The sequence below is a fragment of the Meleagris gallopavo genome, chromosome 6, assembly GCF_000146605.3.
Source record: "Meleagris gallopavo isolate NT-WF06-2002-E0010 breed Aviagen turkey brand Nicholas breeding stock chromosome 6, Turkey_5.1, whole genome shotgun sequence".
Taxonomy (NCBI): Eukaryota; Metazoa; Chordata; class Aves; order Galliformes; family Phasianidae; genus Meleagris; species Meleagris gallopavo.
The window spans coordinates 9,449,368-9,477,340 of record NC_015016.2 but is presented as its reverse complement, the minus strand read 5'-3'; the positions used below and the strand labels follow the sequence as shown (position 1 = coordinate 9,477,340).

The 27,973-nt window shown below is 39.0% G+C and overlaps 1 protein-coding gene across 2 annotated transcripts in view; it reads left to right on the top strand.

Annotated features, from left to right (window-relative positions):
* The window catches only part of DIP2C (disco interacting protein 2 homolog C), a 142,740-nt gene that overhangs the window by 100,614 nt on the left and 14,153 nt on the right, over window positions 1-27,973 (top strand). The window contains exons 32-35 of one of the 2 annotated variants that reach the window (XM_010712401.3): window positions 4,332-4,500; window positions 5,404-5,574; window positions 12,700-12,729; window positions 14,381-14,442. In XM_010712401.3, the coding sequence (XP_010710703.1) occupies window positions 4,332-4,500; window positions 5,404-5,574; window positions 12,700-12,729; window positions 14,381-14,442 (432 nt within the window). The remainder of the gene's footprint in view (window positions 1-4,331; window positions 4,501-5,403; window positions 5,575-12,699; window positions 12,730-14,380; window positions 14,443-27,973) is intronic. The other variant, XM_010712402.3, reaches the window with a different exon arrangement.

Here is a 27,973-nt window from a genome sequence, read left to right as displayed (position 1 = left end):
GGCAGCAGCAAGTTAATAGCCTGCCAGAATAGAATTCCAAACTGCAGTTGCCATTTGTCAACATTTATTGCCCTGCTGAATTTTTTTGGAACTGTAATAAAACCTCAGTCTTTATTGTTAATCGGCCTTAGCACAACATGGGGTAAATCTTTGATTCAATAGAAGAGTTAATTGCCAAGATGTCCTTCCAAGCATCTCTGTATGCTGCCAAGCAGCCTGCCAGGCCATGGAACCAGAGTTGTGATCAGATGGTGCCATCATAGCAAAATACATTGTGGTGCATTTACCTGGAGTATTCTTGTCCTTGGGCAGCCCTTGCGCAGTGCAGGCAGACAAGGCTTTTCACTCACTGCCAAAATCCAAGGCTTTGTCCCCCACCTGAATACTCTTTTCCTCTCCGTCCCCTGAAGAAGGACAGCATTTCTAAATGATGATCTCCCATCTCAGCCACAATAGCATTTCATTCTACATCTGCATCCCAAAAAGTCACTTTGACAAGGTGATGCAGGCATGTTCTCCTTTTTTGTCGTCTTTTCTTGCCTACTCCTAAAAGTGATGGAGACTGATAAACAGACGTCTTGCTCTGTCAGAAAGCCTCTGCAGTTCTGCACTGTGTCTGCTCCTGTTATAAGACATCTGGAGACAGACTTACTCTCATGGCAACAAATTTATACAGAAGTGGAATAAATGATCTTGTTTCAGTTCCTTTCCAGTGCTTATAGAACTAAATTTTGAAATTGCTCTGACTCTGATACCTCGTATGCTGTTCCAGTTTCAGAGTGGTGATTTTTAACTTCCACAATTTATATTTAAACCCCCAAGTTTTCTTAATATCCCATCTGAGGCTACAGTGTTCACAGTGCTGTTCCTTCTGGTACCAGCAAAGAGACAGCATAACAACCCATCTTTCTTTCATGAAGGTAAGATGCACTGTTTGTTCCTTTCTTTGTTTTTGGGATTAAGTCTACCACATGTATACCTGCAACACATCTCTACTACACCTAGAGTTAGACAGAGACAACACTGACAAAAGTTCCTATAGCTTTGAGACCATATCTGGCTTTATGCAGCATCCTTCCACAACTGCATTCTGCTCAAGCACATAGTCCTCTGTTTGTTAGTTGGTTTTCATGCTGAGCAAACCCCCTGAAATGCTCCACAGCTGTTTGAAAGCACCAGAGTGGTAGACAAGCTTCATTTAGCGATTCAAGGAGGATCTTTTCTTCGTCAGCTTCTCTGCACCAGAACATTGGTGACAGCATCTCTGGGGTTAATGTGGAAGCATAATGTCTGAAAAATTGCAAGGATATGTGGCTACCAGGAATGTTTTGTTGCTTGAGTGATTCACAAAACCTGCATTGTGCTTCTGAGATTAATTCAGGGAGGTGAGCCAAGTCCTGCCTGACATCATCATGGCCAGGTGCTGCATAAACCAGTTCACCTGTGGAACTGGCACATTCACCCCAGAAATTTGTATTTGTGTTACCTCTCTTAGCTCCATCGACTGCTGTAGCGGATCAGGTGATGTGCATGGCTTATTGAACTACTACTGTCTAGGTATATAATCTTACCCACTAAAGCTAAGTAGGCAAAGCCTGTGCTGATTATCAAATTTCCAGGCATGGTATCATCTTTCTGTAGGTTTATGTTGTCTGTAGACAAGAACAGCACACATCTGAGATTCTGCACCATAGATATTTTCCTCCTTTCTGCTCTGCATTTCAATTCTAAACTCTTCAGTATTTCTTAGGGGTTATAAAACTAAGAAAGGGTACTAGTAGTATCTTCATTTATCTGTTTGAACAGAGTGATGTTTGCAGTCAGAGCATGTTGTTGTCTGATCTGATTGTAAGTGTGGTGGTTTCGCACAGTCTGGAGAAGATGGGGTAATTGTGCATCCAAACCCAGGTTCCCTAACGGTGTGCTGCATGGCTCGTGATGAGAGGTTCAGAGTGAGCAGAAGAGCATTTCTTATTTGTCCACATTGAGTTATCAAGATGCGAAGGCAGTTACCCCTCTCATTGGTGTTGCTGAGGTTGGAAGACTGGTCATTATTATAAATCTGTATTCCCAAATTCTATCATTTTGGATTCTTTCCTGGTAAGCTGCACTTGGAATCAGTGTTCTATTTTCTTACTGAAAAAGTAGGACAGTGTTTGTCTCCCTTATTACTCTGGAGTAGATGCAAGCATTTTTCATTACAGTTTGTTGTTTTGCTTGTTTTTTTTTTTTAATTATTATTTTGTAACATTCTGCCCAGGTGAATAAGTGGCTTTTACGAGATATTAGTGTGGTACTGAACAGTCTGATAATTCTCTCATACTTGACCACTGGCAACCTGTTTCTTATTGTGCAGGATTGTGTTGTTTTTCTTCCTGATAGTGGTTGCAGCAACCAGAAGAGTTCAGGGAGGGGGAAAGGTTTGGTACCAAATCTCATATTTATACAGGTTGGAGCCCATCCCAAGCTCTTACTCTTCTGGTTACAGCTTCTCATGTGTAAGAATTGTGTATGTACTGGACAGATCACACAACTTGATTGTCCGTGGGGCGCTAATATTAAATTTGCGAGGAACTAAAGCCCTTTATACTCCCTGAAAAACCTAATGGAATTGGCTGAGAAAGAAAGAGTGAAGTAGTATTTATAGTAAAATCTGTTACTGCTCCCTCGCTGGGTTTGATCTGTCAGCTGAACTCAGGGCACACTCTTTTCAGACTTTGGTAGCTTTGCCAGTGTCTCTTTCCATGAACTTATGAAGTGCATACTCAGGGTTCAGTCGTACTTTATTCTGATTCCATAAAAGCAGCATGAAAGCATAATGCTTCATTTGACTGTCCAGTGCTAAAGTACTTATGTCAGATCCATCTCAGAACACGTCTTTTTGTGGCAACTCACAGCTCATGCATCATCAAGAGTGGCATAAATGTGGACTAGCAGTCAGAGTCAAAATTTTATTGTATGATAAATGAAATTATTTGAACTGTGGTTCATACATATTCTGTGGCATCTTCTGGCTCCTACTCCAGTAGACCTAAACAGTTTGGTTTATTACTTTTTACTAGGGGTGGACTTGTACGCCTTTTATGTCTATATATGTTACATGTAAAGACATCCAAGTTGTGCACTGATCGTTCCAAACTGCACAACTTTTGAAAACGCTCAGATCTTAGGTGTGGGAGTGGGAGGCACTCATTTGCCAAGAATGGAAATTGTGTGAATGGAAAATGTTCAAAAACTGCATGATGTGTATCTTCTTCCTAATGTCAGGTGTTACGGAGATGCTCAAATTCCTGAAAATACAGAACCATTTTGTGTCTTACCTCGGGCACTTGGATTAGAAAACGATGGCTTTACTTTAGCAAAGTGGCATTTCAGTTTTTCAAGTGACAAATGAATTTCTCTCCTGTGCATCATAAATCTCTGGGGCTTTACGGTCCTTCTTCAGAATTTTTGTGGTTTGGGGGTTTATGCTGTGACTGTTCTGATCAGTGATCACCAGATAGTTCAGATGATGTTCTGAAGTATCTACAAATTATGGAATAAGATGTGAAAGAGCCTGTAAAAGTGATGGTACATCAGCATGTCTGAGATGAATGAACAATGTAGGACCCATAGGAAATAAAGACATCGAACTGGGATTTTCTTTCCCTTGGGGACAATCTTGAGTAGCACAGAAATTAGCTCTGACATAATTATTTCCTTCCAGGACCCTTGTAATTGCCTTTTCTCAACACTGGTGCTCTCTGGATATCCAGTAAACAGAAGATGTAGGATATTTGGGTTTTAAAAGTTCATTAAACTTTCACAGTAGAAATTTAAAGCCCCAGGTATTATTAAACTGGAGACAGATTTACTCCTTTGAAAATAATTGCAATCCACTTGCTTGCCTCATCAGGAGAGATTTTATTTCCATGTTAAGTAATCAAGTACTCTTTTAATCAAGGTATCTTAAAATGGTAATTATTCAATCTTAATTATTTGTAGGCAACACATAATTTTTGTTGATATTATAATGCTGTTTATTAGCACTGTCAATAACCCAGCTATTTTGCTCTCTTTGGTTCTAACAGCAAGGTCCACTGGCATTTTGAGTTAAGTAGTATTTGTGGAGCACGTTCTGCCTGCGGTCCTCTTTATCCTCAGAGTTTCTGAATGTTCAGCAAAAGGCAGAACTTGGCTTGTGTTAAACTACTGGGCCTGTAGAGCACTGCAAGGCATTACCATGGATCCATGTGTACTTTGACGATCTTTATGTTCCAGCACCACATAGCTTGTAAACATCTGAAAGCACGGGCACTTAGCACGTGTTAACAAATCTTGTATCTTTACAGCGTTTATTCAGGACACCAGTCTATTCTGATTCCTCCCTCAGAACTGGAGACCAATCCTGCTCTGTGGCTTCTTGCTGTGAGTCAATACAAAGTGAGAGACACTTTTTGTTCCTATTCGGTCATGGAGCTTTGTACTAAGGGACTCGGTTCACAAACAGAATCACTGAAGGTGAGTGGTTTGGTCCTTCTGCACCATCTGCAATGCACACAGTGTTTGAGTCTTCCCTGCCAATAGTGGCTGTGCTAAACACATGCATTGAGGAGGAAATGGTTGAAAGGCAAGGGCAGCATCCACAGAAATGATTACTATTCCTTGCCAAAGGCTGAGTATTAATGTTAGTCCTGTTTCAGATCACAGGGCTTTTAAACATCAAGGAAAAGCTTTTATTTACCTAAGCTTTCTGATCTGTGTTGCAGTCTGTTAACAGGCATATGTTGGAAAATGGAAGTGCAAATGTTCATGATAACTGAGTAATACATTGTATATTGGTTATTGTGTATTATGAATTCCATGATTATACGAGGTACATGTATGTACCATGCCCCTTACAGTTAAATAATTGCATACGTAGAAGTATTATATGGAAGATGAGGATATATCTTCTGTTTTTTTTTTTCAAGCCAAAATGAAAAACCAGGTAGACAGTTATGCTTCTGAAATCATCTAGAATTTCCAGTATGTTACAGAAATAATTAGATCTTGGGTACTGACATTTACATTATCTCCAGCCCTTACCATCCTCAGTCAATAATTTCCTAATCAGTTTCTCCAAGGCTAGGAAATGCTTCCTCTTTGCTGTTATTAAATGGCATTCTGAATTAATACTGCAAATTCGCCTTGCTTCTCCACAGAACGAGCATGCCCAATTCTTCCTAAATGCTCACATTGAAATGCCAAGCATGTATGTCTACTCTTCTACAGCTATTAGACTGTCATCTGGCCATCCAGCTCCAAGGAAGGATTGAAATTATACCGCCACTTCTACCTCTTTTCCTCTTGAAAGTACTGCTGACCTTTTTTCTCTAAATCTGCCCACCTGGAGCCTTTGTTAACATTTTATCTTCTTTTTAGGCAAGAGGTCTGGACCTTTCACGTGTACGGACATGTGTAGTAGTGGCTGAAGAACGACCTCGGATAGCCCTTACTCAGTCATTTTCAAAATTATTTAAAGACCTTGGCCTCCATCCACGGGCAGTCAGCACATCACTCGGCTGTAGAGTTAACCTGGCCATATGTTTGCAGGTAAGATTTTTCACTCCTTAAGCTCGAATTAATAGTTGTTTAGAGAAAGTGGTTCTCACTAAGAAACATTCATTGGATTCCCTTTGGCTGCTTCTTTGTAGACATATGTTAATATGTTAATATGTTAAGAATATGCATTTAGTACATAATGTTCTTCTTCCATATCTAGGTAGTAACTTCTGTTACTTTGATAGGGAACTGTATTCATCCCTTTTATGTTGCATTCATAGCATTTATCCTGCACATTAATAGCATAATTCAGAAAAATGCATGCTAGTGGCAGAGTATGTACTCTTTATTCCAGAAGTAGTATTTGGTCATATAATGTAAAATCCTGTTTGCAAGTGCTTACTTTTAATATATTACAAAATTGATTTCTTCTGTTCAGAAAATAACTCCAATTCTTACTGTTAACTGTATACATATTTTCTGCATGCAATTTATTGCTTACAATGAAAAATTACTTTGCAGCGTCTTTCATTCTGCTTTGTTCACTAATCAAAAAAAGTAAACACGGATAATACAGGATTTAACTTGCAATCTCCAGGAATCTTTATCAAATCGTGATTCTAAGGACAGATGGAGCACTGCAACTATCTGATCTGAATTTTTTAATAGCTTCTAGCTTTTCAGCCAGTGATAGCTACATTAAGCTAATAGCTTTAGTCTGGACTATAGCATATCATTTTATCTTTCAGGATTCCAAGTGATGACAGTAAACTTGCCTTTTTATAAGATGTCCTATTTTGAATTATTTTTGTCTTATTTCTAATGTGAGTTTACATGGCCTTATGTTCCACCAATTTTTATTTTATTACATTTTTCTAATGTAGAATAAAGAATTTCATTTCTATCTTGATTTTACTACGCAACTTAATCTTTGGTAAATAGATAAAGAACCTTAAGACTTTCTTCCTGATCTCTCTCATTTTTATGAATCCTGATCTCTTCCTGTTCTTCCAACTCTGGTATCAGAACTTTACATACTTCTCCCGTAATAATGCCACAGGTGTCTCACTCTGATATAACATAATTACCAATTTATAATCTTCTAAAGTCATACAGGAGAAATCTTCTGCACTGGCTGGGAAGTTCCATATCCATTTAGTCACCCGCTATGTCTCTTACCTCTTCAAGGTCACTGTCTCCCCAGTATAACTGGCCTCTACTCTGTGTGGTGTGTCCCGTGTTTTACATCTGGCAGTTATCCTTGGTTTACACTAAGGAATTTCTTAAGCATGTGACATACATAATTACTTTGATCTGGAAGATAGAACCAGATCTTCCCAGTGACACTACAAATAAGGCAACTGTGATTCTTTCCCTGATGGTCATCCATTATTTTATCCAGAAAAATGTGACGAATACAGAGGATGGGTTCAGCACACACCAATATTTTTGTGTGTTATGTGAGCCAAAACTCTTGCCCTGCTCAACATTGTTGTTAAGTCTATCAGAAAACAAATGCAGGAGATATGCCACCTCTCCAATACTGCTTTCTTTCTGACTGTCAGCACAATATCCCTTTGGCCCAGGGCAGCTTTAATTATTATCATCAAACAGATGATAATTGAGTAAAGTTGAAAGTCCTTCTGTGTCCCAGAGGTAGAGTTCTGTAGTTTGAAATTCTGTAATTGCTGCCATAGGTATTCTCAAAGAATAAGCATTCATGAAAATCTCCTGTTGTCTCAAAAGTAACCACTGGATCCTTCAGAACAGAAAATCTTTTCTCAAACAAACAAACAAACAAAAAAAGAACAACAGCAACAACAACAAAACCTTAAGAAATAAGAGTCTTGAGAGACAAATAGATCCTTTAGGTCAGAAACTTGAATGAACTCAAGCAGCAGTCTTCCATATATTTCACTCATGGGTTTAGAATAAAGACACACTGAATTTCCAAATTCTCTTCTACTTAATGTTTCTTGTCAAGAATACAGGCATCTTTTATTTCTTTCCCTGTACTTAGACTGCTGTTCAGTGACAAGGCTGAGAGGACATCTCAAAAAACATCTAGGAAATCTGACCTGAGACAGCACAATTCAGAAGGAACCAGTATAGTCCAGTTAGCAAGTGCAGGTTGGTGTGTTTTTCCATTCAGCAATCCAAGCAAATTGAAACAGCCTCACTGGGAGGAACATAGTGAGTAGCAAGGTTGACTCTTGCTTTCCTTTAAATGCAAAAGGAAAACAAAGAAAATGAGCCAGTTACTTGATAAAAATAGCTCTCTAATTCATTCCTGTCTCTTTAGCCATTTTGAAATGCCAGCTGGGTGTCTTTACAGAGGAGACGAAAGGAAGAAATTATGCCCTACATCCATGGCCAACTGCTCTGACTTTTCTGACAGATCAGGATGGGGTACACCAGCTCCCCTGGGCAGCAGTGATGGATCTGCTTTTGAAAAGTACCATGAATTCTGGCTGACTTCTGGTCCATGTGGATCATAGAGTCATTAAGTTTGGAAAAGAACACTAAAATCATCTAGTCCAACCGTAAATGAAGAAAACAAAGACAGGTTATTATCAGAAGTTTGCTTGCCACTAATGAAATTCTCCTTTTTGGACTTGCAGGAGTCTCTAATCTGTTCATAAATGGTGGCACCTTCACCTAGGAGATAAGTCATCTGCTCAGGACAAATAAAAAAATCAGGAAGATGATGCTAAGCCAGATTCAATGCCCAGGCTTTCAAGTAAGCCTTACTAGAAAAAGTGTTGTACTGGGTTTGCCTGCGATGGAATTAATTTTTTCATACCAATCCTTATGATTCTGCGCTTTATATCTGTGACTGAAACAGTGCTGATAACACACCAGCAGTCTCAGTATTGCTGGACAATGGCAACAGCATTCTCATTCTGCCTGCCTCCCCTACCCAGCAAGTAGGCTGAGGGAGTGCAGGAAGCTGGGATAAGGCACAGCTAGGGCACTCCAAAGGGATGCTCCTTACCATACAAAGTCGTGCTCAGCAGTAAGGAGGATGGGGAGACTGTACTGCAACAAACTGTAAAATTGGATAACTCTCTGAAGGAATATTATTGACGATACTGTGAATTTCACACCAGTGCACAATGTGAGCTTAGTGTAAGGTGATTAACAGCCTGGCTGATCATATATAGCTTAGTGTCAGCCTTCATTTAGTTGTTCTGAGATTTTACGTTTTAGTCCTTTGGACAAATGAAAGCCATATACTATCTAAAAAATGGTGTGATTGGGGAAAAAAAAGTCACTTCAGAAAGTCTATATTTGGTAACATTAGCCTTCCAAGTGGAATGGTTTCTGAAGCATTTGAGTTAAGGGTACTTTGGCAAGTTCTACAGGCATTTGAAATATAGCTAAAGATGTTACTTACAAGTATTACTGTAAAACATGTCAGCTTGATGGAGAATATAAAGATACAGAATGGCATCCTTTGAAGCATCTGGTGGTAGGCACTGCCAAAGACGATGCTGAATTATCATGAAAGCTCTTTCCAAATGGTCTGGAAGATTATGGCTAGTGATTTTCCAGAATAGCTTGTGGGATCTTCTGTTTTCTGGGCTGAGGAACAGAAAGAATTTTAATCCGTGGTCAACAGTGTTCCTTAAATTAAGATTGTCTCTGACATGTTCCAGAAATGGATCAAGATTTCTGTGTTCTTCACATTCACGTTGCATAAAAATGTGGAAAAAAAACAAAAGATAGTTGAGTCAATAGCATCTACTTTTGCATGTTTTCTTCCAAGTTATACAGTGCATGAGATCAGCCAGTGTTTCCATACTTCACAGCAGTAAGTTATCCAACCTATTCTGTGCTCATTAGTAAACTTCTATCTACTCTTCTACACATATCTCTCTGTTCACCTGTGGCACTTTACTGGCAAAATAATCTATCGAGGGTTTCTTCTCCATGGACTGCCTCTAAGGCAACTTGGATTTGATCTTTGTCTTCGATACCTTCTTCACTTAAATTCCTTTTTTTTTTTTTTCTTCTTTTTTTTAGGGAGAAGTGAGATCAGTTAAGACTCAGGTGTTTGAAGGGGAAAGTATACTGATTTTTCTGAAATGCTTTCACTGTTTTCCACCCCTTTGCAAAGAAGAGATGTGTGTGTGTATAAAACTTCATAGCAGAATTTGACCTTTTATTAAAGAGTACTTTGAAAAGGAAATCATTATCATAATCTCTTTAGTACAAAAGAGCCTTAGCCTACCAAATGAATCATAATTTCAGGATTAGGATCACTGGCAGACTAGTGCAGTATCATTTGTATTCATTTCCACTCAAATCTAGAGCAAATTTGCAATGTTTCTTTTGATGTAATCGCTTTGGACTCGATTTTTAGAGGTATGCTTTTGAAAATAAATAATTTTCTCCATCTTTAGGAATTAAATAACACTAATATCTGACTTTTCATGGCTGTATGGTCACCAATAATTGTCCAGGTATTTCTGAGATGAAAGGATTGCATCCAGCATATTTTAATTCTCATTAACTGGCATCTCACCACATTTCCAAGAGAGAGAAAAATAGATATGAAAAGTAACTGCTTTCTTACAACAGCACAGATGGTTCTCTAGGATTTTAGCTAATTTCCATTTAACACTTGAAATAAATAGAATTTTTTTTCAACCTCCTACTTAATTTCAGTTAAGGAAGAGTTTTGTTCAATTTTCCTCAGTTACCTCTAAAATGTACTAACTAATCTGCGCAGGCTAAGGCAGGGGAGCAAGATTCATTTTGCTTCATTCAAGTCACCTTTAAGTTAGGCACCAATTAAGTTATCTCATCTGCCCATCTATAGTCAGTAGAGACAAAGAAATGGATCCAAAGGGAATTTCCTTCAGTATCTTACATGCCCATCTTGGAATGAGATTCATCGCCATCAGGGGACACTTCCTGCCTTACAAGTCACACTTTCTTCTGTGATGGCTGAAATGCCATGAAATGAATCCCTCACCATCTAGCAAAGGGAATTTTGTTAGTAAATGTAGGGGTTAAAGGCAATATTACTTTTTACTTAGTGACAGATCACACTTTCTGGAGAATCATCCATATTAAGGTGGTAAGGGATTGGTCTGAGAAGAGTGATACAGGAGAGCACACACTTTATCAGATGTATGATTCACACCTAGCAATGCAGCACAGCTCTGGGTGAGTTCCCTCCAATTCTGTTTTCCCACCTTTCTTATGAGTCATGCTATGATTTTCTTTTCACAGCTCCAGCTGCTGTGCTTCTCTACTTGAAATTGTTATGTATACATCAAAAAATTTATTTCTGAGCATCACTGGAGCAGGAGTAGACTCAGAAGTATAAACACTGACACCACATAAACCACAACCCTAGGTAGCAAAACAAAACAAAACAGTTATTTTTAAACTCTTGGGACTTCTGCTTGCCTGGTTGATGGTTTTTAGCTGTGGAGAGGGAAGCAGGAGAGAGCACACAGATGGGCCTTTGACTCGGTGGAAATGGGATACAGGCTGAGTGCTGGCACATGGTCATCCCTCCTGCTAACTTGTCCTGGCAGTCCTTGGTGTAGTTCCAATCTGCAGTGTTTTCCCAGAGAATAAATGCTTGGCATGCGTGCCTGGCACTTGGATGGGACAGGGGTGGTTCCCTGGTGGCACACTGTGTGAGCAAGGCATTTGTTTATTCCAAAGGATGTGACTGGCGATTTCAGACAGAAAATGGTTTCTAGGCTATTTTATTTCCCTGAACACCACCTCGCATGTCCTAAGTATCAGATAACACAGGGGTGATGTGGTTTTCCTGTTAGCAGCATGACAGATGCTCTCACTAAGTAATTGTGCACTGACAAATGGAGTCAGTCACTCATGCCTTGGATTCTGCTCCCTTAAAATGATTCTGAGACTTCAGGTTGACTGCTGTTTTTTAAGGCCTTAGTTAAAAGTCATATGAGGCTCTGACACAAAGTCCTCTCTGGACCTACAGTGTAGTCATAAGCAATGAATTATATAACTGATGAATTTCAGCAGTTCTGCTGTTTTGTTGCAGTTACATTGCAGTCTTGAACCTAGATTATTAGTAATATTTCCATTTTGGGATAGCAGTGTAAAAAGCAGATCCATTCTATTTTTTAAAATGCTTCATCTTCCCCTACATTCAAAATACACCTATTTTTACATGCTGCTGTGGCAACTTCATGTAGTCTGTAACTTTGTGGGAATTAGGAAGTCTGATGAAAGGGATGTGGGATGGCAGTGCTCTGAGAGCTGTTCATTTTCTCAGGCTGTAGGGCAAGTCCCACAGCAGCCATCTGCATTTAGGTATTCCATGTCACAGGAGCAGTGTAGGAGTAGTCATCACTGTGTGTTGTGTCTTCATTGCATTATCGATTGTGGTGTGAACAGATGGGTCTCCATTGGTTTTTAATTTTACCATTTTATGTAAGTATTACACTGTGCGTAGTGGCAAATAGACTAAGAATGAAGACTTACTGAACTATGAAGGTACTCCATTCAGCTATTATCTTGGAGTAATTAGATTGTGCCAGAAGCCTTGATTTTATTTCACTCTAGGAGCAGGCTAATCTGTGTGAAACAAGGTGTAAGTATCATCCTCTTTCTTCGTTGTATACTAATTTTTTTTCCTCCCAAAGAGAGCGTTCTTGTTGTTTCCACAGGACATCGCATACAAACTTCTAGTAATGAAATGACAGACCTGGAATACCTGTCTCAATGAATGTACTTAATGATAGCAAGGCCAAAATGTTTACTGATTTCTTCACAAATAAAACAAATAAACAAACAAAAAAAAAAAAGGAAAGGAAAGAAAGAATAAGAAATACATCAGTATGCTAGACATGTTTTCCACTAACAACCTTGTCTGTAGTGTCCTAAAACCATTGAAGTCTGTTTGTCCAAGGTTAGCAGTCTACAGCTGTCTCTTCTGTTGCTCTACTAAAATGTTGACACCTCATTTTTTACTTTTTTTAACCTTTAATGGTATAATGATTAATTTGTAAGATTCCTGTATTTGACATTGTTTTTCTTTTTATTTTACTCCCTGCTTTTTGCATTCTCTTCTTTTTTTTTTTCTCCCACCCTTCATTCCCATGTTTTACTATTATTTTCGTCTTGTGTTACCTTCTTTCCTTCTCTCCCTCATCCCTGCTATTCCTGCTGCTATAGCCTCACAGGCTGGGGAAGCTGGCCGAGCAGGTAGGGGATTTTCATGTTCCCTCAATACCCACCTATCAGCTTCCAACAGTGGGACAGACTAGAAATTGAGTCTGGAGATTGGGGATTTTCAGATCCTTTTATGAAATTGTATGAGAGTCCATTTCAGCTTTATCTGGATGCAGGTTTCATCAAATATTAGTTTTCTGTTGTAACTATTTCATTCACACTAAAAATAACAAATACCATAGTGTCTTTGATTTTCAAACTCAACTGTTTCCATTATTTTATAAACCAATCCAGGTTTAGTTTTATTTTTTAAAGATAACCAATTTTCTTGTTTTTGTTTCTAACATTGCATCTATTTGAAATAAGCTCTCCACTCAGCACTAGTCTGTTACACTGCTGAGTTTACTAGTAGACTCAAAATTGTGTCGTTAATAGCTAGAGAGGATATTATATCTTGTATTGTGTATAACAAGCTAAAGAGGCTAACATGCATGTGCAGCTCTGTTACTCTCTTTCTCCTCTGGTGACGGGTCACTATCAGTGTTTGTACAGTAAGTATCAGTTGGCAGTGATAGCTCTTTCCCCTGTAGATACAAAATTATGTATTCATTTAATTCTGTCACAATTTCTGATGCTGAACAAATTGTGAAACTACCAGCCAGCATTGCGGAAACACAGAATTTAGTGCCAGACATTCCTTATGGGAAGAATTGTACACAACAAAATATCCCACCAGGACAGAAGTCACTGTCTGCTGTTTTAAATAACAAAGATCTAAGTAACTGATAAATTAGTTCCTGCTTTTGTAGCTCACTAGGGCTAGGTGAATTTATCTGCTGAAAAGAAGATTCCAAAGTTCCAGTGTTCCAAAATGAAGCTGTGCTTTTCTTCTAGCTTTCTACTTAGCAGTGATGTGAACTATGCAGCAGAGAAAAGAGCTCTAGACTACAGCACTGAAAATTTATGTGTTCTACATGATGGGTTTGAAGTCTTGGATAAGGGAAAATCATGGCTGGTTACAAGACTGCAGCAAAACTATGAGTGGAAAGGCCTAAAAGATTATCATCTCTGCACAAAAGAAAACTAAAATTAGTCTACTGTTATTCAAGTAACTAAATACGACATCAAACAAGAGGTTTAAATTATGCTGTGGTAGACTGAAAAGGAACAGAATAATTTCTTATAGATCTTCAGTCCACATGTGTTCATGTCATGCGTGCTACCTTTAATATCTTTAGCTTCAAATATATTCTCTGTTGCATGTATGGAAGATTCTCAGTAAATCATGCTTCACGTTCCTGATCATGTGCTTCTGCCATTTAACTGTGTCTCCTCAGCCGTTTCTGCATTCCTTTAGATGACAAAATGTGTGTAACATTTTTGTATGTATCCACGTGCTGATTTCTTGGCCTTTTGTAGCAATTTAAACCTCTGTGTACATGTGTTTGGTTAAATAGTATAGCTGCTTGATGTTTTTACCAACCACAAGGTAACAAGTACCTGACGGTAGGTATGGGTGCTCTTTCTGACTCTAAAGCTGAGCTTTGTTTGATGAACAGCTTAAATATAACTTGTCATTTGATTAGTGTAATTAGCAGTGAAATGAATGTCAGTTATTCGGGGAGTAAATCTCTTTTCTACTCCCAGCCTCCAAGTTCTGATTAGCTGATATTGTTGTTTACAGGGAACGTCTGGACCGGATCCAACCACAGTCTATGTTGATATGAGGGCACTGAGGCATGACAGGTCGGAACCACCTTTTTCTTTTTCTATAATAAATATAAAACAGATTTTCCAGCAAGAAATCTACTTCAGCACTCTGCACATTGAAAGCCTTTGTAATCCTCATGAATTGTTTGTGTTAATTCCTACCAGCAAGCTGCGATAGTTACTTTTATTAGTTGGTTAATTAATTAACATTACCATTGATAAATCTGAAGTATTTGGCATAGCTGCTGTTAACTAACAAGATTCCCAGCTTCTCAGGGTTCCCTGACACTTGTTTCAGATGGGCAATTCCTAAGAAATGGATTCCTCTTGGGCCTCTTGGCTTCAAGATGTATTTCTCCTTGGCAAGGCCAGTGAGGAGATCGTGGGGGGACTTGGCTGCAATTCTTAATACTGTAAGACTATGAGGGATTATTATTATTTACTTCAGACGTTGTGAGCAGCCACATTCTGTAACACTGGATGTCTTCTGTCTTTAATGTTAGATAATCATACAGCAAATGACAGCTAAAATTTTTCATTAGTGTTACTCAGGAGATGTATGAAATCTTCTGGATGGAAAGTAGCTTGTAATTTCATGCAATTTTAGAAAATACCTATGCATGTATGTTTCACTTTTCCAATGTCATAGTCAAAAGGCTAGCAGGTAGTCTCTACTCAACATTTTCTTTTGACAAAACAGAGCTTTCAGTTAATTCTGGAGGAAATAAAATTTAATTGATGATGTTCTCCAGTCTCGGTGCCATACAAAATCATAATCCAAATAGGGATTCTCTTTTTTTTTTGCTCTTTGTCTTTTGCCCTTCATAAAAGCTTAACAGTGAAGAATTTGTTCCTCTTAGGCAAGTATTGACTTTCATATGGATGAAGTGACTGGGTCAGCTTGCAGGATACAGAGCTCAGGGCAGTACTGGCACCTTCCCATCAGTCCCATGAGTGTCTCAGTATTTCGTAAATGCAAGTCAGCACAGAAGCTTGTAGGCTCACATTGTAGGCAACACACAGATTCTCACTTGAACCAAGCTTTGTTCTGTTCAGCATACACAGTGCGGACATACTCACATACTCAGTTTTCTTCCATATATGTCACGGTGCCAGGCTGAAGAGGGTTGGGGATTTGTCTTGCATGTGCATAGACGTCCAGTTTGGAGCTGCCTGCTTGGAACCCCTGTAGTGAAGAGACAATGGTTGATTTTAGGGTGTGATCATCCTGTTGTCTTCTAAGTGTTCAGTTCAAGAAGAGATTAATTGGACTCACAAGTGTGTGTTTTCTTCCATTAGCTATAAAAGAAGCATAGAATAGTTAAGTGAAATATAAATATAGGTATTTTCCTATAGCACATAGAACTTGGCAGGTGAAAGAAAGGAACTGTGAGATACGTGACACTCCCACCATTTTTTTCTTCCTTTTGCACACACTGTTACCAAAGTAATACTCATGTTTGATCTGTTCTTTGTAATGCTGCTGCCTACGTAACCCAGCAAACGTGGGCTACCTGACTCTGCAACTGCAGTGCTGTGTAGGCCTGCTTATACTCAGCATAAGGAAAAGAACGATTCTGGCATTATTGTACCATGAGTTTGTCATCTCTGCAGTGTACTGCAGAAAGTGGGTTTACATGAGAAGTTGAATGATTTACATTTTAAAAAAGATGTGAGAAGTGTAGCATTTCTTTCTCTCAGAGCAAAACTAATGTTATGACTGGGATAAAACACATCAGGTCTAAAGTGGTCCCCTGGACTCCTTTTGTGGTTTATGAAAAGGGACACACACCACTGGTGTAGTGCAGCTGTTTCGGATGTACATTAGCATGGGATGCATTGTCCTTTGACATACCTTTCTTTCTATATTGATGAGGAAGGAAGTTTACACAGCTAACTTAAACCTAACATTTGTTTTTCAATAGAGACTTTAAGGTGAGACTTCTGTTTCCCCATAGTGTTTGTGTTGATCTCAGAGCTCTTAAATGGTTGAAGCTAAGTTGAACACGAGGTAGGTGTATATCCATTAGTGCCATTCGAGTGCAGGAGAAAGAGCTATTGACTCATTAAAATGAAGTTGTAGTTATAGAGGGGAAAGGATAAAGCTGAAGGATAAATCTCATTCTCTGGAGATATTCGAGATCCATCTGGATGCTTTTCTGTGCAACCTGCTCTAGGGAACTGCTTTAGCAGGGGGTTGGACTCGATGATCTCCAAAGGTCTCTCTTAGTCCTCGTGATTCTGTGATATACAGTTTTATAACAATAATTTTAATCAATAAAAATACAGTTGTATCTCTTTATATAGAGAAAATAAGATTTATTCTTCATAAAAGCTGCATATAGGATGGGTTCCGTTTCCTTGCCTTACTGTGTCATTGATTGAGAAGTAGGTATCATTATCAAGATCAGACTTTGCCAGTGTATTAATTTATATTTAGTGACTAGTTCTGCAGAACATGAAAGATAATTGTTGGAGTTGCCTTCTCACATTGTGGTAATGTAGATTTTAATTTGATGGATTAAAGCTGTGCCTCATTTACTCAATCTGTTGAAATTTAGATTTAGCTTCATGAGACATAAATTAGGGGACAAAACAACTCAATGCCACTATCACTTAGTAGCAACTGAGATTGGTTTACATAGCTGTGAGAGTGTACAACATGATGAGTCTTCGCGGGTCAGCCCCTCCCAGCAGTATGGAAAAAATGCACAAATTGCACTGTGCACATAATGCTTTTTTTTTTTTTAATACTTAAGATGGACACACTTGGAGTTTCAGGAAACTCCTGCCTAGGGGTGCAACCATCCAGGCATTGACAGGCATCAGTTCTGATACTAGAAGAAGAACTGAATTGCCTAACCATGAGCATCTGGTGCAATTTTAGTGCTACAGTTACTCCATCAGGGCTTGCCTGGTGAATTTGCTAGCACTAATCAGATGTCCCATCACCCTGTGCTTTCTCAGTTGGCATTAGATAGCTCTGTTTGGGAAACTGAATAACATCTTAACAGCAAGAGTATGGAGCCCTTGTTTGTTCTTAGTCGTCAAGATTGTTCTACTCATCATCTCACTGAGTTTCTAAAAATCATTGTCCCCAGGGCAGGCAAGAAAGATAACATCAGGAAGAACGAGCAGCAAAGACAGGCAAGTCCCACCTGTGCTGCTTATTAAAGAAAAAGGCAAGGAAGGATCCCTGAGTTAGCAACAGGTGACTGATAAGTACTTGCACTCACATCCAGAAGGCAGAATAGGTGCATTAATGCTTCACCACACATATGCTGGCCTCTCAGCCAGCTGTGCTGGCCCAATTGCTAGCTCACTCTGCAACCCAGGTCACATAAACATGCCCATGTGCATGCAACAGAACTCCCGGCACGAGTACCCTGCCCTGTCACTGACTGCAATTCTCTACCAATGCTTCTAGGAAAAAAACTTTATCCAAAAATAAATAAATAAATAAATAAATAAATAAATAAATAAATATATTCATATTTTTTCTGCATTGTCTGTACCCCTTGCTTTTCAGGTCCTTCTATCATCATTTTGGAGTAGTCATGTTCTCCTCCTCTCCTCCTCAGACAGCTTTTCAGGTCATTTAGCACTAGATACCTAACTGAATATACTAAAAGCTTAGAAGTGCTTGGAAGAAAAGGACAAAGGTCCTTTTTCCGTTGTACCAAATTATCACATACTTGAAAGATGTAAGTTTTTGTAACATTTCCATACTTTTCTGGCTGTAAAAATGCACATTTCAATCCCAACTATCCCTTTTATCCAGGATGCTGTTAAACAGTATCTACATATGATTGTAAAATTAAAAATGTACAGAATTAACACTTTAACAGCAGTTTAAATCTTAGTAGAAAAATAAGGTAGTTGACAAAACTAGCCACTTCATCAAACTGAGACTAGGCTTACTGTACTGTCAACAGTTAAACTCCCAGTGCACTACATGATGTTATGATATGGAATACTGATAACCAAAAGTCATAAAATCATGACTTGTACGCTCCAAAATAAATCTTCCTTTCACATAGGCAGGGGAAAAGTGTCTTTTAAAACGTTCTTCAGCAGATCAAGCTGGATTTTTAAGTGTTATTTTGGCTGCAAGTTGTATTTAGGTTGTTTCTGAATGGGCAAGAATGAAGACTTCCAACCAGTATTAATTAAAACTGTTCTCAGTTTTATTTGGTAGAATCATAGAATCAACCTTAATTATCAACCTTTCCAACCTTATTTTGGAGAAGACCTATAAGATCATGTAGTCAACTGTCCACCCACCACCAGTGTTGCTGGACCAAGCACTTAGTCTTCATCCCATTGGCCTCAGCCCAGTGATGCAACCTGTCCAGATTGTTCTGTAGGGCTTCGTGACCGGTCACCAGCTGGATGTGACTCCATCACCACCCTTCTCTGGGCCTGGCTCCCCAGCCTGTTCCTTACCCAGCAAAGAGTGTACTTGTCTAAGCCACGGGCTGCCAGCTTTCAGGAATGCTGTGGGAAAAAGTGTCAAAGGCTTTGCTGAAGTCTAGGTAGACTATGTAAACAGCCTTTCCCTCATCCACTGAGTGAGTCACTAAATCATAGGAGGAGATCAGGTTGGTCAAGCAGTACCTGCCTTCTGTGAACCCATGCTGGCTAGGCCTGATTCCTCACTTGTCCTTCACATGCCATGTGATCATTCTCAAGATGATCTGTTCCATAAACATCCCTGAGATATTATCTCTGTTTTTTTAAACCCAGATATCCTTACCTTTTGATCTTGTCTCTAATTACAGTATTCTCTTTAGCTAAATAATAATTGCATTTGATTATCATTATAGAATCACAGAATGGCTTGAGTTGGAAGGGACCTTAAAGATCATTGAGCTCCAACACCTCTGCTGTGGCAGGTTTACCAACTGTGAGATCAGGCTGCCCAGGCCCCATCCAACCTGCCTTGAACACCCCCATGAATGTGGCATCCACAGCTTCCCTTGGGCCACCTGTACCAATTACCAATGCCTTACCTAAATATTCCTTCTTTTAGTTCCCCTTTATCCTATCACTATCAGGCCATCAGTCTCCCAAATTCAAATGATTTTGATTTCATCAAGTTAAGACTGTTGGGTTGTTTTGTTTAGGTTTGGTTTGTTTTTTTTTTTTTTTTTTTCCAGTACAGTCAAATGAAATCAGAATTCAATCTATTAAACCCTTTTCTGGCTTGCTACATTTTCCTTTGAGCTGCATATAATAATGAGATGCTTGGATATTTTGCCACAGGCTCAGTAGCAAAGACAGCTGGCACCAAGCAGGGAGCCAAACCCAGATGTAGGATATCACCAGGTAGAGGCAGTGGGATGTATTTTGGTTCGTTTTTTATTCTGGCAGTTACTGATGATGCAGCATCCAAGATCTTTCATTGAAATATCCTCATTCCATCATTAGAATTAATTATTTTATTTGTATTTCCTACTGTACTCATTAAACAAGCAGTTAGTGGATCTGTAAAAATATCTTGTCTTTTTATGTGGTCTCTGAGATCTTTGTGCCATGATGTAAATCACTGAATCTCTTCAAAACTAAAAATAACTGGTCTTTGTGTATGCTTACATCCATTAGCAGACTTGATTCTGTAGGAAGCTATTTGTATGTTGTGCTAAATTGATTTTTTCATATTTCTGGGGTATTCAGAGAGCTCTGAACTTTATTAGCCACACTGGGAAATATTGTTCCCTTGACAGTGGTAAAAGGAATGAGAATGAGAATGGAAGATTGGAGTTCCATTTGCCAAGAAGAGAAGAGAACAGTGATAGAGTTTCAGAGAGATGTGAAAAGTTACTTAGGTTTTATTATTATAGATTGTTTATATACTGAGCCCAATCTTAAGTGCAGACTCTGTCAAAAAGAATCAGCGAAGGCTTTACCTTCATTTTAATATATTCCAGGAGTTCAGACTTCATGCAGGAAAAGAAAAATAGCCTTTTATCCTAGCTGTCAATAGTTTATCATTCTGCGCTGTATTTTATTGAAACTTTCATGTTGTGTGTACATTTTTTTTTAGTAATACCAAGCAACAAAACCATAGGAGTTTTTTCTGGTTTTTGAACACTTCTTTTCCATCTCCCTTGAAAAATACTCTTATTGCAAGGTTACCAGACAAAAGAACTACTTAGCTAAATTATTATCTAAACTACAGTCACAGCAGTGTGCTGCAGCACAGTCACAGCATGAAGGATAACATTTTATGGACACGTAGTGGAGAAAATAAACTGGGGGGATACTTGTCAGAGTCATGCTAATGACAAGTGACAATAAAATAGTTACCTTTTGTGAAGCATTAATTGATTAACCATACTTGAAAGCAATTTAACAGTGGTTTCTAAAAAGAAACTTTGATAACTGCTCCCTTGTGCTCTGGGGAGTATTGCTTTTCCCCCCCTTGTAGTAGGTTACAGTGCACAGAATCCATTTGTAGGCTACAGAAAATGCCATTTTTCAATAATTCACTCTGTGTGGGATTCTGAAGGGGTAATATGAATATATTATTGTCCCCTTGGACACATGGTCACTTTTTGCTTTACAGTGAGATTTAGTAGGTGCAGTGTGTGGAGTTTGTTGAGTTTGGAAGTGCTGGGTACCGCCTGGGGAGCTGTTTCCAAACACTGACCTGAAACAAATCACCAGCCTCAAAATAGCAGCAGTGCGTTTAAGCAGCAAGCTCTCCTACAAATTGCACTGTGTCAGGTGCCATCTCCAGCAGTGCTGCTGTAGTCATCCTGAGCTCTGAGGATCATCTGGTACAGGTCACTTTACTTCAAGTTTCACACATTATTTATGCTTTTTTTTTTAGATTGTCCATTGCTGTTTGGTTGTTTTTCTGTTAGGGACAGGTTTTCTTGGAAGAATGAAAAGCTTTTCACCCCTATAAAGTCAACAGAGAAGTTAACTCTGCTCTAAGAGGAGAAAGGGTTGAGGTCCTTAAAATCAAGACTGACACCCTCTAGGTTTTAATTAGGCCAAGTTTTAATTAGGCTAAGTTGTGATGCAGTTTGGTTTTGAGGATTCTTTGTAGAAATGTATGGACTTAGGAGTGTTTTGCACACTGTCATCTTGTAGAATCTCCTCAATGAGTTTAAGCTGTTACATTACTGGTAAAAATAAAACCTTCCTTGTTCTTCATGTTCCCTTAGGCAAAAATCCAGCATTAGCCTTTTAGTGACATTATATTTTCTTTCTGTCCCCCACATCCCATTGGCAGTAGTTCTGACCTATGACAAACAAATCTTGCAAAAAGAAAAGTTTGTCCTGGACGACGAGTTTAATATCAAAACTTCCTACTTCTGACTTGGAGGTGAAGTCCTGATGTGCCTGTCCTGGGGGAACAATTGCTGCCTGCAGAGGGGATGAGCCAAGAGCCGTGGTCAGCATCTGCTGTGATTTGGAAAACAGCTGATGACCTGAACTGCTGAAGGGGAGCAAACTGTTTAGACATCATCTAAAGGGTTGCACTGTTTATACAAGAAGATCCAGGGTTGTAACAAAAATTGTAAATATACCAATTTTAAGGGCTTTTAAAGATGTCGTATGTTTCCAGGCATAAACCAAATTTTGATGTAGGGCAGGAGAAAGGGACAAACATCCCATAACTTTCAGATGGAAACTCACCCCCTCTTGTCCTAATCAGATGGACTTGCTGAGTTATGAGGGGAATGGGACTCTTACAAAGCAATTTCTTTTCTCTGTAAGGATGGATTACTAGTCCTGGAGGTATTTCCTCCCTTGAAACAAGTCTGTTTTTCTTTGAGAAAGGCTTCATCAAGGGAACATAATGTTGATTTTAGTGGAATAGGACAATAAGAGCTGGATCAAATGGTGGCTTTTGAAAGAGGATGTGGTTTATACCTTAACTATAAATTGAGAAATTCCAGTTATACTTCCCTGGAAGAGTAAAGAAATACTATCACCTGTACCAAGACAAAGGGAAGACAGAAGCCTTAACTTTCCAGGATTGTTGTAATGCAGTTGTACATTTACTTAATTGTTTGCAAGTGCCATTTGCATGTCATTCTCCAACATTAATAATAGAACTAGATGGAAAATGGTTCAAATTTTGTTTTTGCAAACCATTTGTTAGTTTCCAAATAACATTCCAGCTTATTAAAACACACCAACATTTTTATTCCTGAAGAAATCTGATGTTGATTAAAGAAAAAAAAGGGAATTCCCAATTTCAGCATACTGAGCTTCTGTTGGTATCCTTGTTCCTTACAGAGCTGGGAATTGGTACAGCAAGGTGGCAGGTCACCATTCTGTGGAAGATTTTTTTAAAATTCTTCTATTTTCATTTTGTCTTTCTCTCTGCCACCAGTCTGACCATACAATTGCCATGAATCTAACCGTACAGTTACAGGAATGTCTGCATAATGAAGAGAAAAAGGAATTTTCATTCTTCCATTTCCTTTAAAGATAACATGTTACATGTTTGATTTTTAAAGACAGTATATTCAGGAGTATATTTTGCTTTATTTTCCTCATTTTTTATGAATACTAATGGAGCACTAACCAAGGAGTAGAGACTCCTTCAGTAGTTGAGGAAAGATGTGTGAAAAATATGTAATGAACACTTATGAAATTTGGAGCAAGCCATTGTAACTTCTGCAGACCTCACTGCCATGTGCCCTAAGAGATGTATATAAGAGATATATCTCCTTAAGTGCTTTCCATCTGTGTTTTCTTTGTCCTCTTTCCTTGCCATCCTTCACAGGAGGATGGAGCCTTTGCTCTCCCACTTACTGACAGTTACTTGCCATTAATAATTCAGCAGTGGGTGATGTGCTGGGGGCTACCCGTGGGAAATGGGCTCCCACCTCTGTGACCCACTGCAGTCTGCCAGCTACAGGCCCTCACTGGGCTCAGGTTGTCAGCAGACTGTAGCTGTGTGAATTCTGAGTAATTTGAGTGTGGGAAGAAGAACTCAGAAAAACTGTAAAAACATCCTATATTTATATAAGGATCCCTCCCTAACTAAGAGGTGCAATATTCTTTCAAGAAGTTGTATTCAATGGTTCTTAATATACTGTTTCAAGCCTTGCATATTATCATGGAGTTTCTATATACTATATGCATCTGTTTGAAGATGAGCTTATTTACATGAAGAGCTGTTTGAAGCTCAGCCATGGTTCCCCATAAGTCTCCAGTGACAAGGTTGGTCCCTTAACGATGACTTGAAGCATCTAGGACTCTGCAGCACTACTGAGCTTTCAGCAAAGCCTTTATCCTTTCAGTCTGTCTGTAGTTTTAATTCCACTGAATCAATGTTTGTATGTTGAACTTCTCTGTGCATGGGAAATGACTCTGGTGGTTGGTAAGGAGAGGGAACTCCTCCAATAAGTTCCTCTCCAATAATGCAGGGTACCTGCTCCATGCATCAGCTGGTGATGTGGATTTGGAAGCTTGTAGCACTATAAGGAGGCTTACAAAGGAGGACTTGATTTCAGAACTTCCACTTTTCAAAACACTTTGTGAATGTAGAACATGAATATTGCATCCGAGAAGCTAAAATTCCATCATTTGTTAATAACAAATTGGGTAATTCTGTTCCTGAAATATTATTTCAGGGTTTTAAATTCATTATAATGAAAGTTTTCCCTAGGTGTGGAGTCTCTTTTTTTCAATTAGAACACGGAAGATAAGGGATCATGAAATAGAAAAAGCCTGTTATATTAAACAGAGTCATCAGCTCAGAACAGTGGTTATGAAAAGTGCTGTAAAAACAATTAGCAATAAACAGCGTGTCCTGGGAGGTTTGTAATCTAAATAGAAAGCTGAAGGCTGAAAGCAACACTACGCCTGTTTTTGCAGATATGAACCTGAAGCTCAGAGAAATGAGATGCTGTTTCTGATGGGACATGGCAGGTGTAAGATAGGGCCAGGGGGCAGACTGAGTTCTCTGGAGTCCCAGGCCACTTGAAGTAGTCATGTATTAGACTTTACACAGTTGAACAAATTGAGTGTGGTGAATGTTGATGCACATATAATGAAAGCTGAACATTGTGCAGTACTTTAAAGAGGAAAACAGAAATAAAAATGGGATTTATTTTTACATTTGCCCATAGCTATTTATGATAAAATTACTTTTTTAATTCTCTGAAACTTTGAATATCCATTTCCTGAACCTGAATTCCTGCTTTATTTTCATTCCTTTGCAACTTTCTGCATTGTCTTAAACCATGTGTAACTTCTTCTGCTCCTTTATCCAGCCATCTGCAGGATAGGAAGCTGTTTGCCTTTGACCTCAGGAAATTTGGGACATGAAATATAACTTAGATTTATAGTGAAGCAAGTCTTTGCAGTAAAGGAAGTGATTTAGTGCTAATTCTTCAACTGAACTTATTGGTAATGGAATTAGCAGGATTAAAATATGTCTTAGACATACAGTAGATGTCATGGTTGTTCATTTTGTTGGCTAAAGTTTGTTTCAATCCAAAAATTCCCTTTTTCAGTCTCAGTTGTCTTTATCCGTTATCTAAATTTGTCATACGATGAGAAGAAAACTGTTTTGGAGAAACCAGGATGGTGTACAGAAAGTCTTCTTCATGATCTAGATTTTCCCTTCAGCTGAAGTGCTCAGCTATGCCATTTTCTGGCAGTTTCAACTGGAAACTTCATCTTGAAGCTTATCATAGAATCATAGAATCGTAGGGGCTGGAAGGAACCTCTGGGGATCATCAACTTCAGCTCCCCCACTAAAAACAGATTCCCTACAGTAACTTGAGCAGGAAAGCATCAAATGATCTTGTTGATCCTATTTCCATTTTAGAGTACAATGAGTTCATTGGCTTGTAAGTTCCAGAGTAGTTTGTGTGCAGCCATTTTATTGTTTGAGTAAAGAGAATCTTGAAAGTTTTGAGCTTCAAAGGGTTTTTTTAGTAGTGGTATATGTCTGAGAAATGTTGCTGATGGCAGTGACTGATGGCATTAGAGAGTTCCTGGCTGTTTCAGTCATAACTGCGAAGTCACAGAATATAGCTACACAGAGTTACGTGCTTCAGACATTAAATGCCTTTAAATTAGATTTTGGTTAACATTTCCAGTGAAATAAATATGGGTTTTTTTCCACCAGAAAAGATGATTTTGTTGAAGTTGAAAGAATCGATTTTGACAGATCTTTACAGCTTAAGAAACAAGATTAAATGGTCAAAATGCCCTCATTTAACTTTTGAATTTTTGCTCTTGGTGGTGTTTAAAACATTTTTAGTTTGGAGAGTTAATGAAGTTACAGTTAAAAAAAAAAGAATTAGATAGAATCTCTTTGACCTGCAGCGTTTTTTTTCTGTCTACATGTTCATTTTTCACCTCTTTGTTCCAGCTTAATACACAACAATTTTCAAAACATGTTTCTTACATGATAAGAAAATATCCACTTTTTCCCCACAAGCTCAACTTGTAATGTAAGATGATGATCAGCAAGAAATTATAAGTCTGAAATGAAACCAAGGTTTCCCATCATCTTGCCACAGAAAGGTTTTGGCTAAGGGGAGGACTTAGGGGATATATACTGATGTTTTTGTATTTTCAGTGTATTTTCAGTATGTGGTAGGCTGTACTTAAATCATACTGTATCTTATTTCCTTTAGCTTTTGTTGCTGAAGTTTTTCAAATGATAAAAATCAGCTGCTGAAAAACGTACCATCCTAACAGAATAAGTAATTAAGAAATGAGAAAGGTGGACTTCCATGCTGGTGTGACTGCAAAGTTCCAAATAGGAGGAAGAATGATAAGAAAGGGTTGGTAGGGCAGACAGGGAATGAGAGCTCGATGTTGGAAGATGCTTTGGTGCACAACCTGTCTGACAGCAGAGGATGCTTGGCGCACTGGCACAGGGGTGTGGGAAAGGTATGAGGCTCAGCTTGTGGGAATAGCTGTAAAGGAAAGATAAAAGTTCAAGGTGTGGGATTTTGCCATGTGTTAGGGTAGAGCCAAAGTCTTTACCTGAAATATGTTTAGCAAGGAAAGAGAAAACATTTTTTTTAGTTTTACGCGGGGAGCTACTTAGAAATAATAAGAGGAAGCTAAGAAAAATTCCTGCCAAACAGGACAGTAGAAAGACCATAAAATACATTCCGTTGAGAAATTAGTTCTAAAGGGAAGTAGAAGAAGCCCCATCATTTGAAATGCTGTAACAGGAGTAGACGAAGCACTCAAAGTGCACTGTGGGGAGTAGCCTTTTTTGGCAAGGAGCGGGACTGGAATGACCTAATAGCTTCTTTCCATCTCTATTAGAATCACAGAGCCTGAAGTCTTTCCCAGTGCAACAACACAGCTGTGTTTAAAGGTTTTCCCAATTTTGGCATGATAACATTGGTTACTACCAACTTGCACATTCCAAGCCCTTCAAATTCCCCAAACCATACTTAATTGCTCTGCTGACAAACTCCTTGATTTGTGATTTGTGAGAATACCAGCTAACTGTGGAATATATTTGGAGTTTTTGTCACCAGACAGAAGAAGGAACGTCAACATAATCTGCAACTTCATGTGAACAGTTGGGCAGAAAGGCATTGTTCCTGTATTTCACTATCCCCTTCACTACTCAGTACAATGCCAGTTGGCTGTAGATTGCCAGCTTTCATTCTGAAATCAGACTTCAGTCCTGCTTTTCTGTCATAACAGTTTGATTTGAAGGAGATAAAATTCATCCATCCAATGTATTAAATAGTAATGAGAAAAATAACTTAAGCCCTTACTGTTGTTTTGACTACATTTTCAATTAAATCCCATTAGGCAGGCTTTGAAATGTAAGCAGCTTTCTCAACTGCAGAGCACCAGTTCAAAATCTTTTCTTAAGAAAAAAAGACTGATTCTTTGGAGCCAAAGAAGAAAATGTTAAAAATCATATTCTCCCATGCCCTGCTGTATAAATACTGCAGGTTCCTTGCACATTATCATTGCTAATAGCTTTGTAACAGTACAAAGATTCTTAAGCATCTTCTGCTTCTCCTCCCCAGTGAGATGTTTTGGTGGGAGAGAAGCTCCATGTTTTCCTGCATTTGGTCACTCATTTCTGTTTTCCCTCTCAGTTTGGCTGCAAACCACCAGAAAGTGCAAATATAGCTTTCACACCCAAGGGCAACACTTTGATCCCACCCACTTGATTTCCAGGCTCTTTGCCCAGCCTGGCACTGCTGCCATACTCTCCTCTGCCCTTCCCAGCATGACTTGAAGGCAACAGAAGGCAGCAGGAGGGCTCTATGCTCACTCTGTAAGAGACCTTTTTTGCCCCCCAACGAAGGAATAGTGGAGTGCTGCATAGAAACGTGACTTGCCCTTCCTGCAGCTCTGATGCCTGGCAGCAGTTGTGATTATTTGTGAAATTCCTACTTAGAGAAACACAGTCAGAAGGAGCTATGAGTCCCCTGGCCAGCATCAGCAGTGTGACTCAGGGGTGGAATTTCTCAGCATTTATCACAGGTGTGATGCTCCCTGGGCTCTGCCCGCTGTTGCCAGCCCACTCCTGGGGCTGTAAGGAATGGAAGGTGCACGAGGTCTCAGCCATGTCTGCTGCCTGTCAGCGAAAAAATGG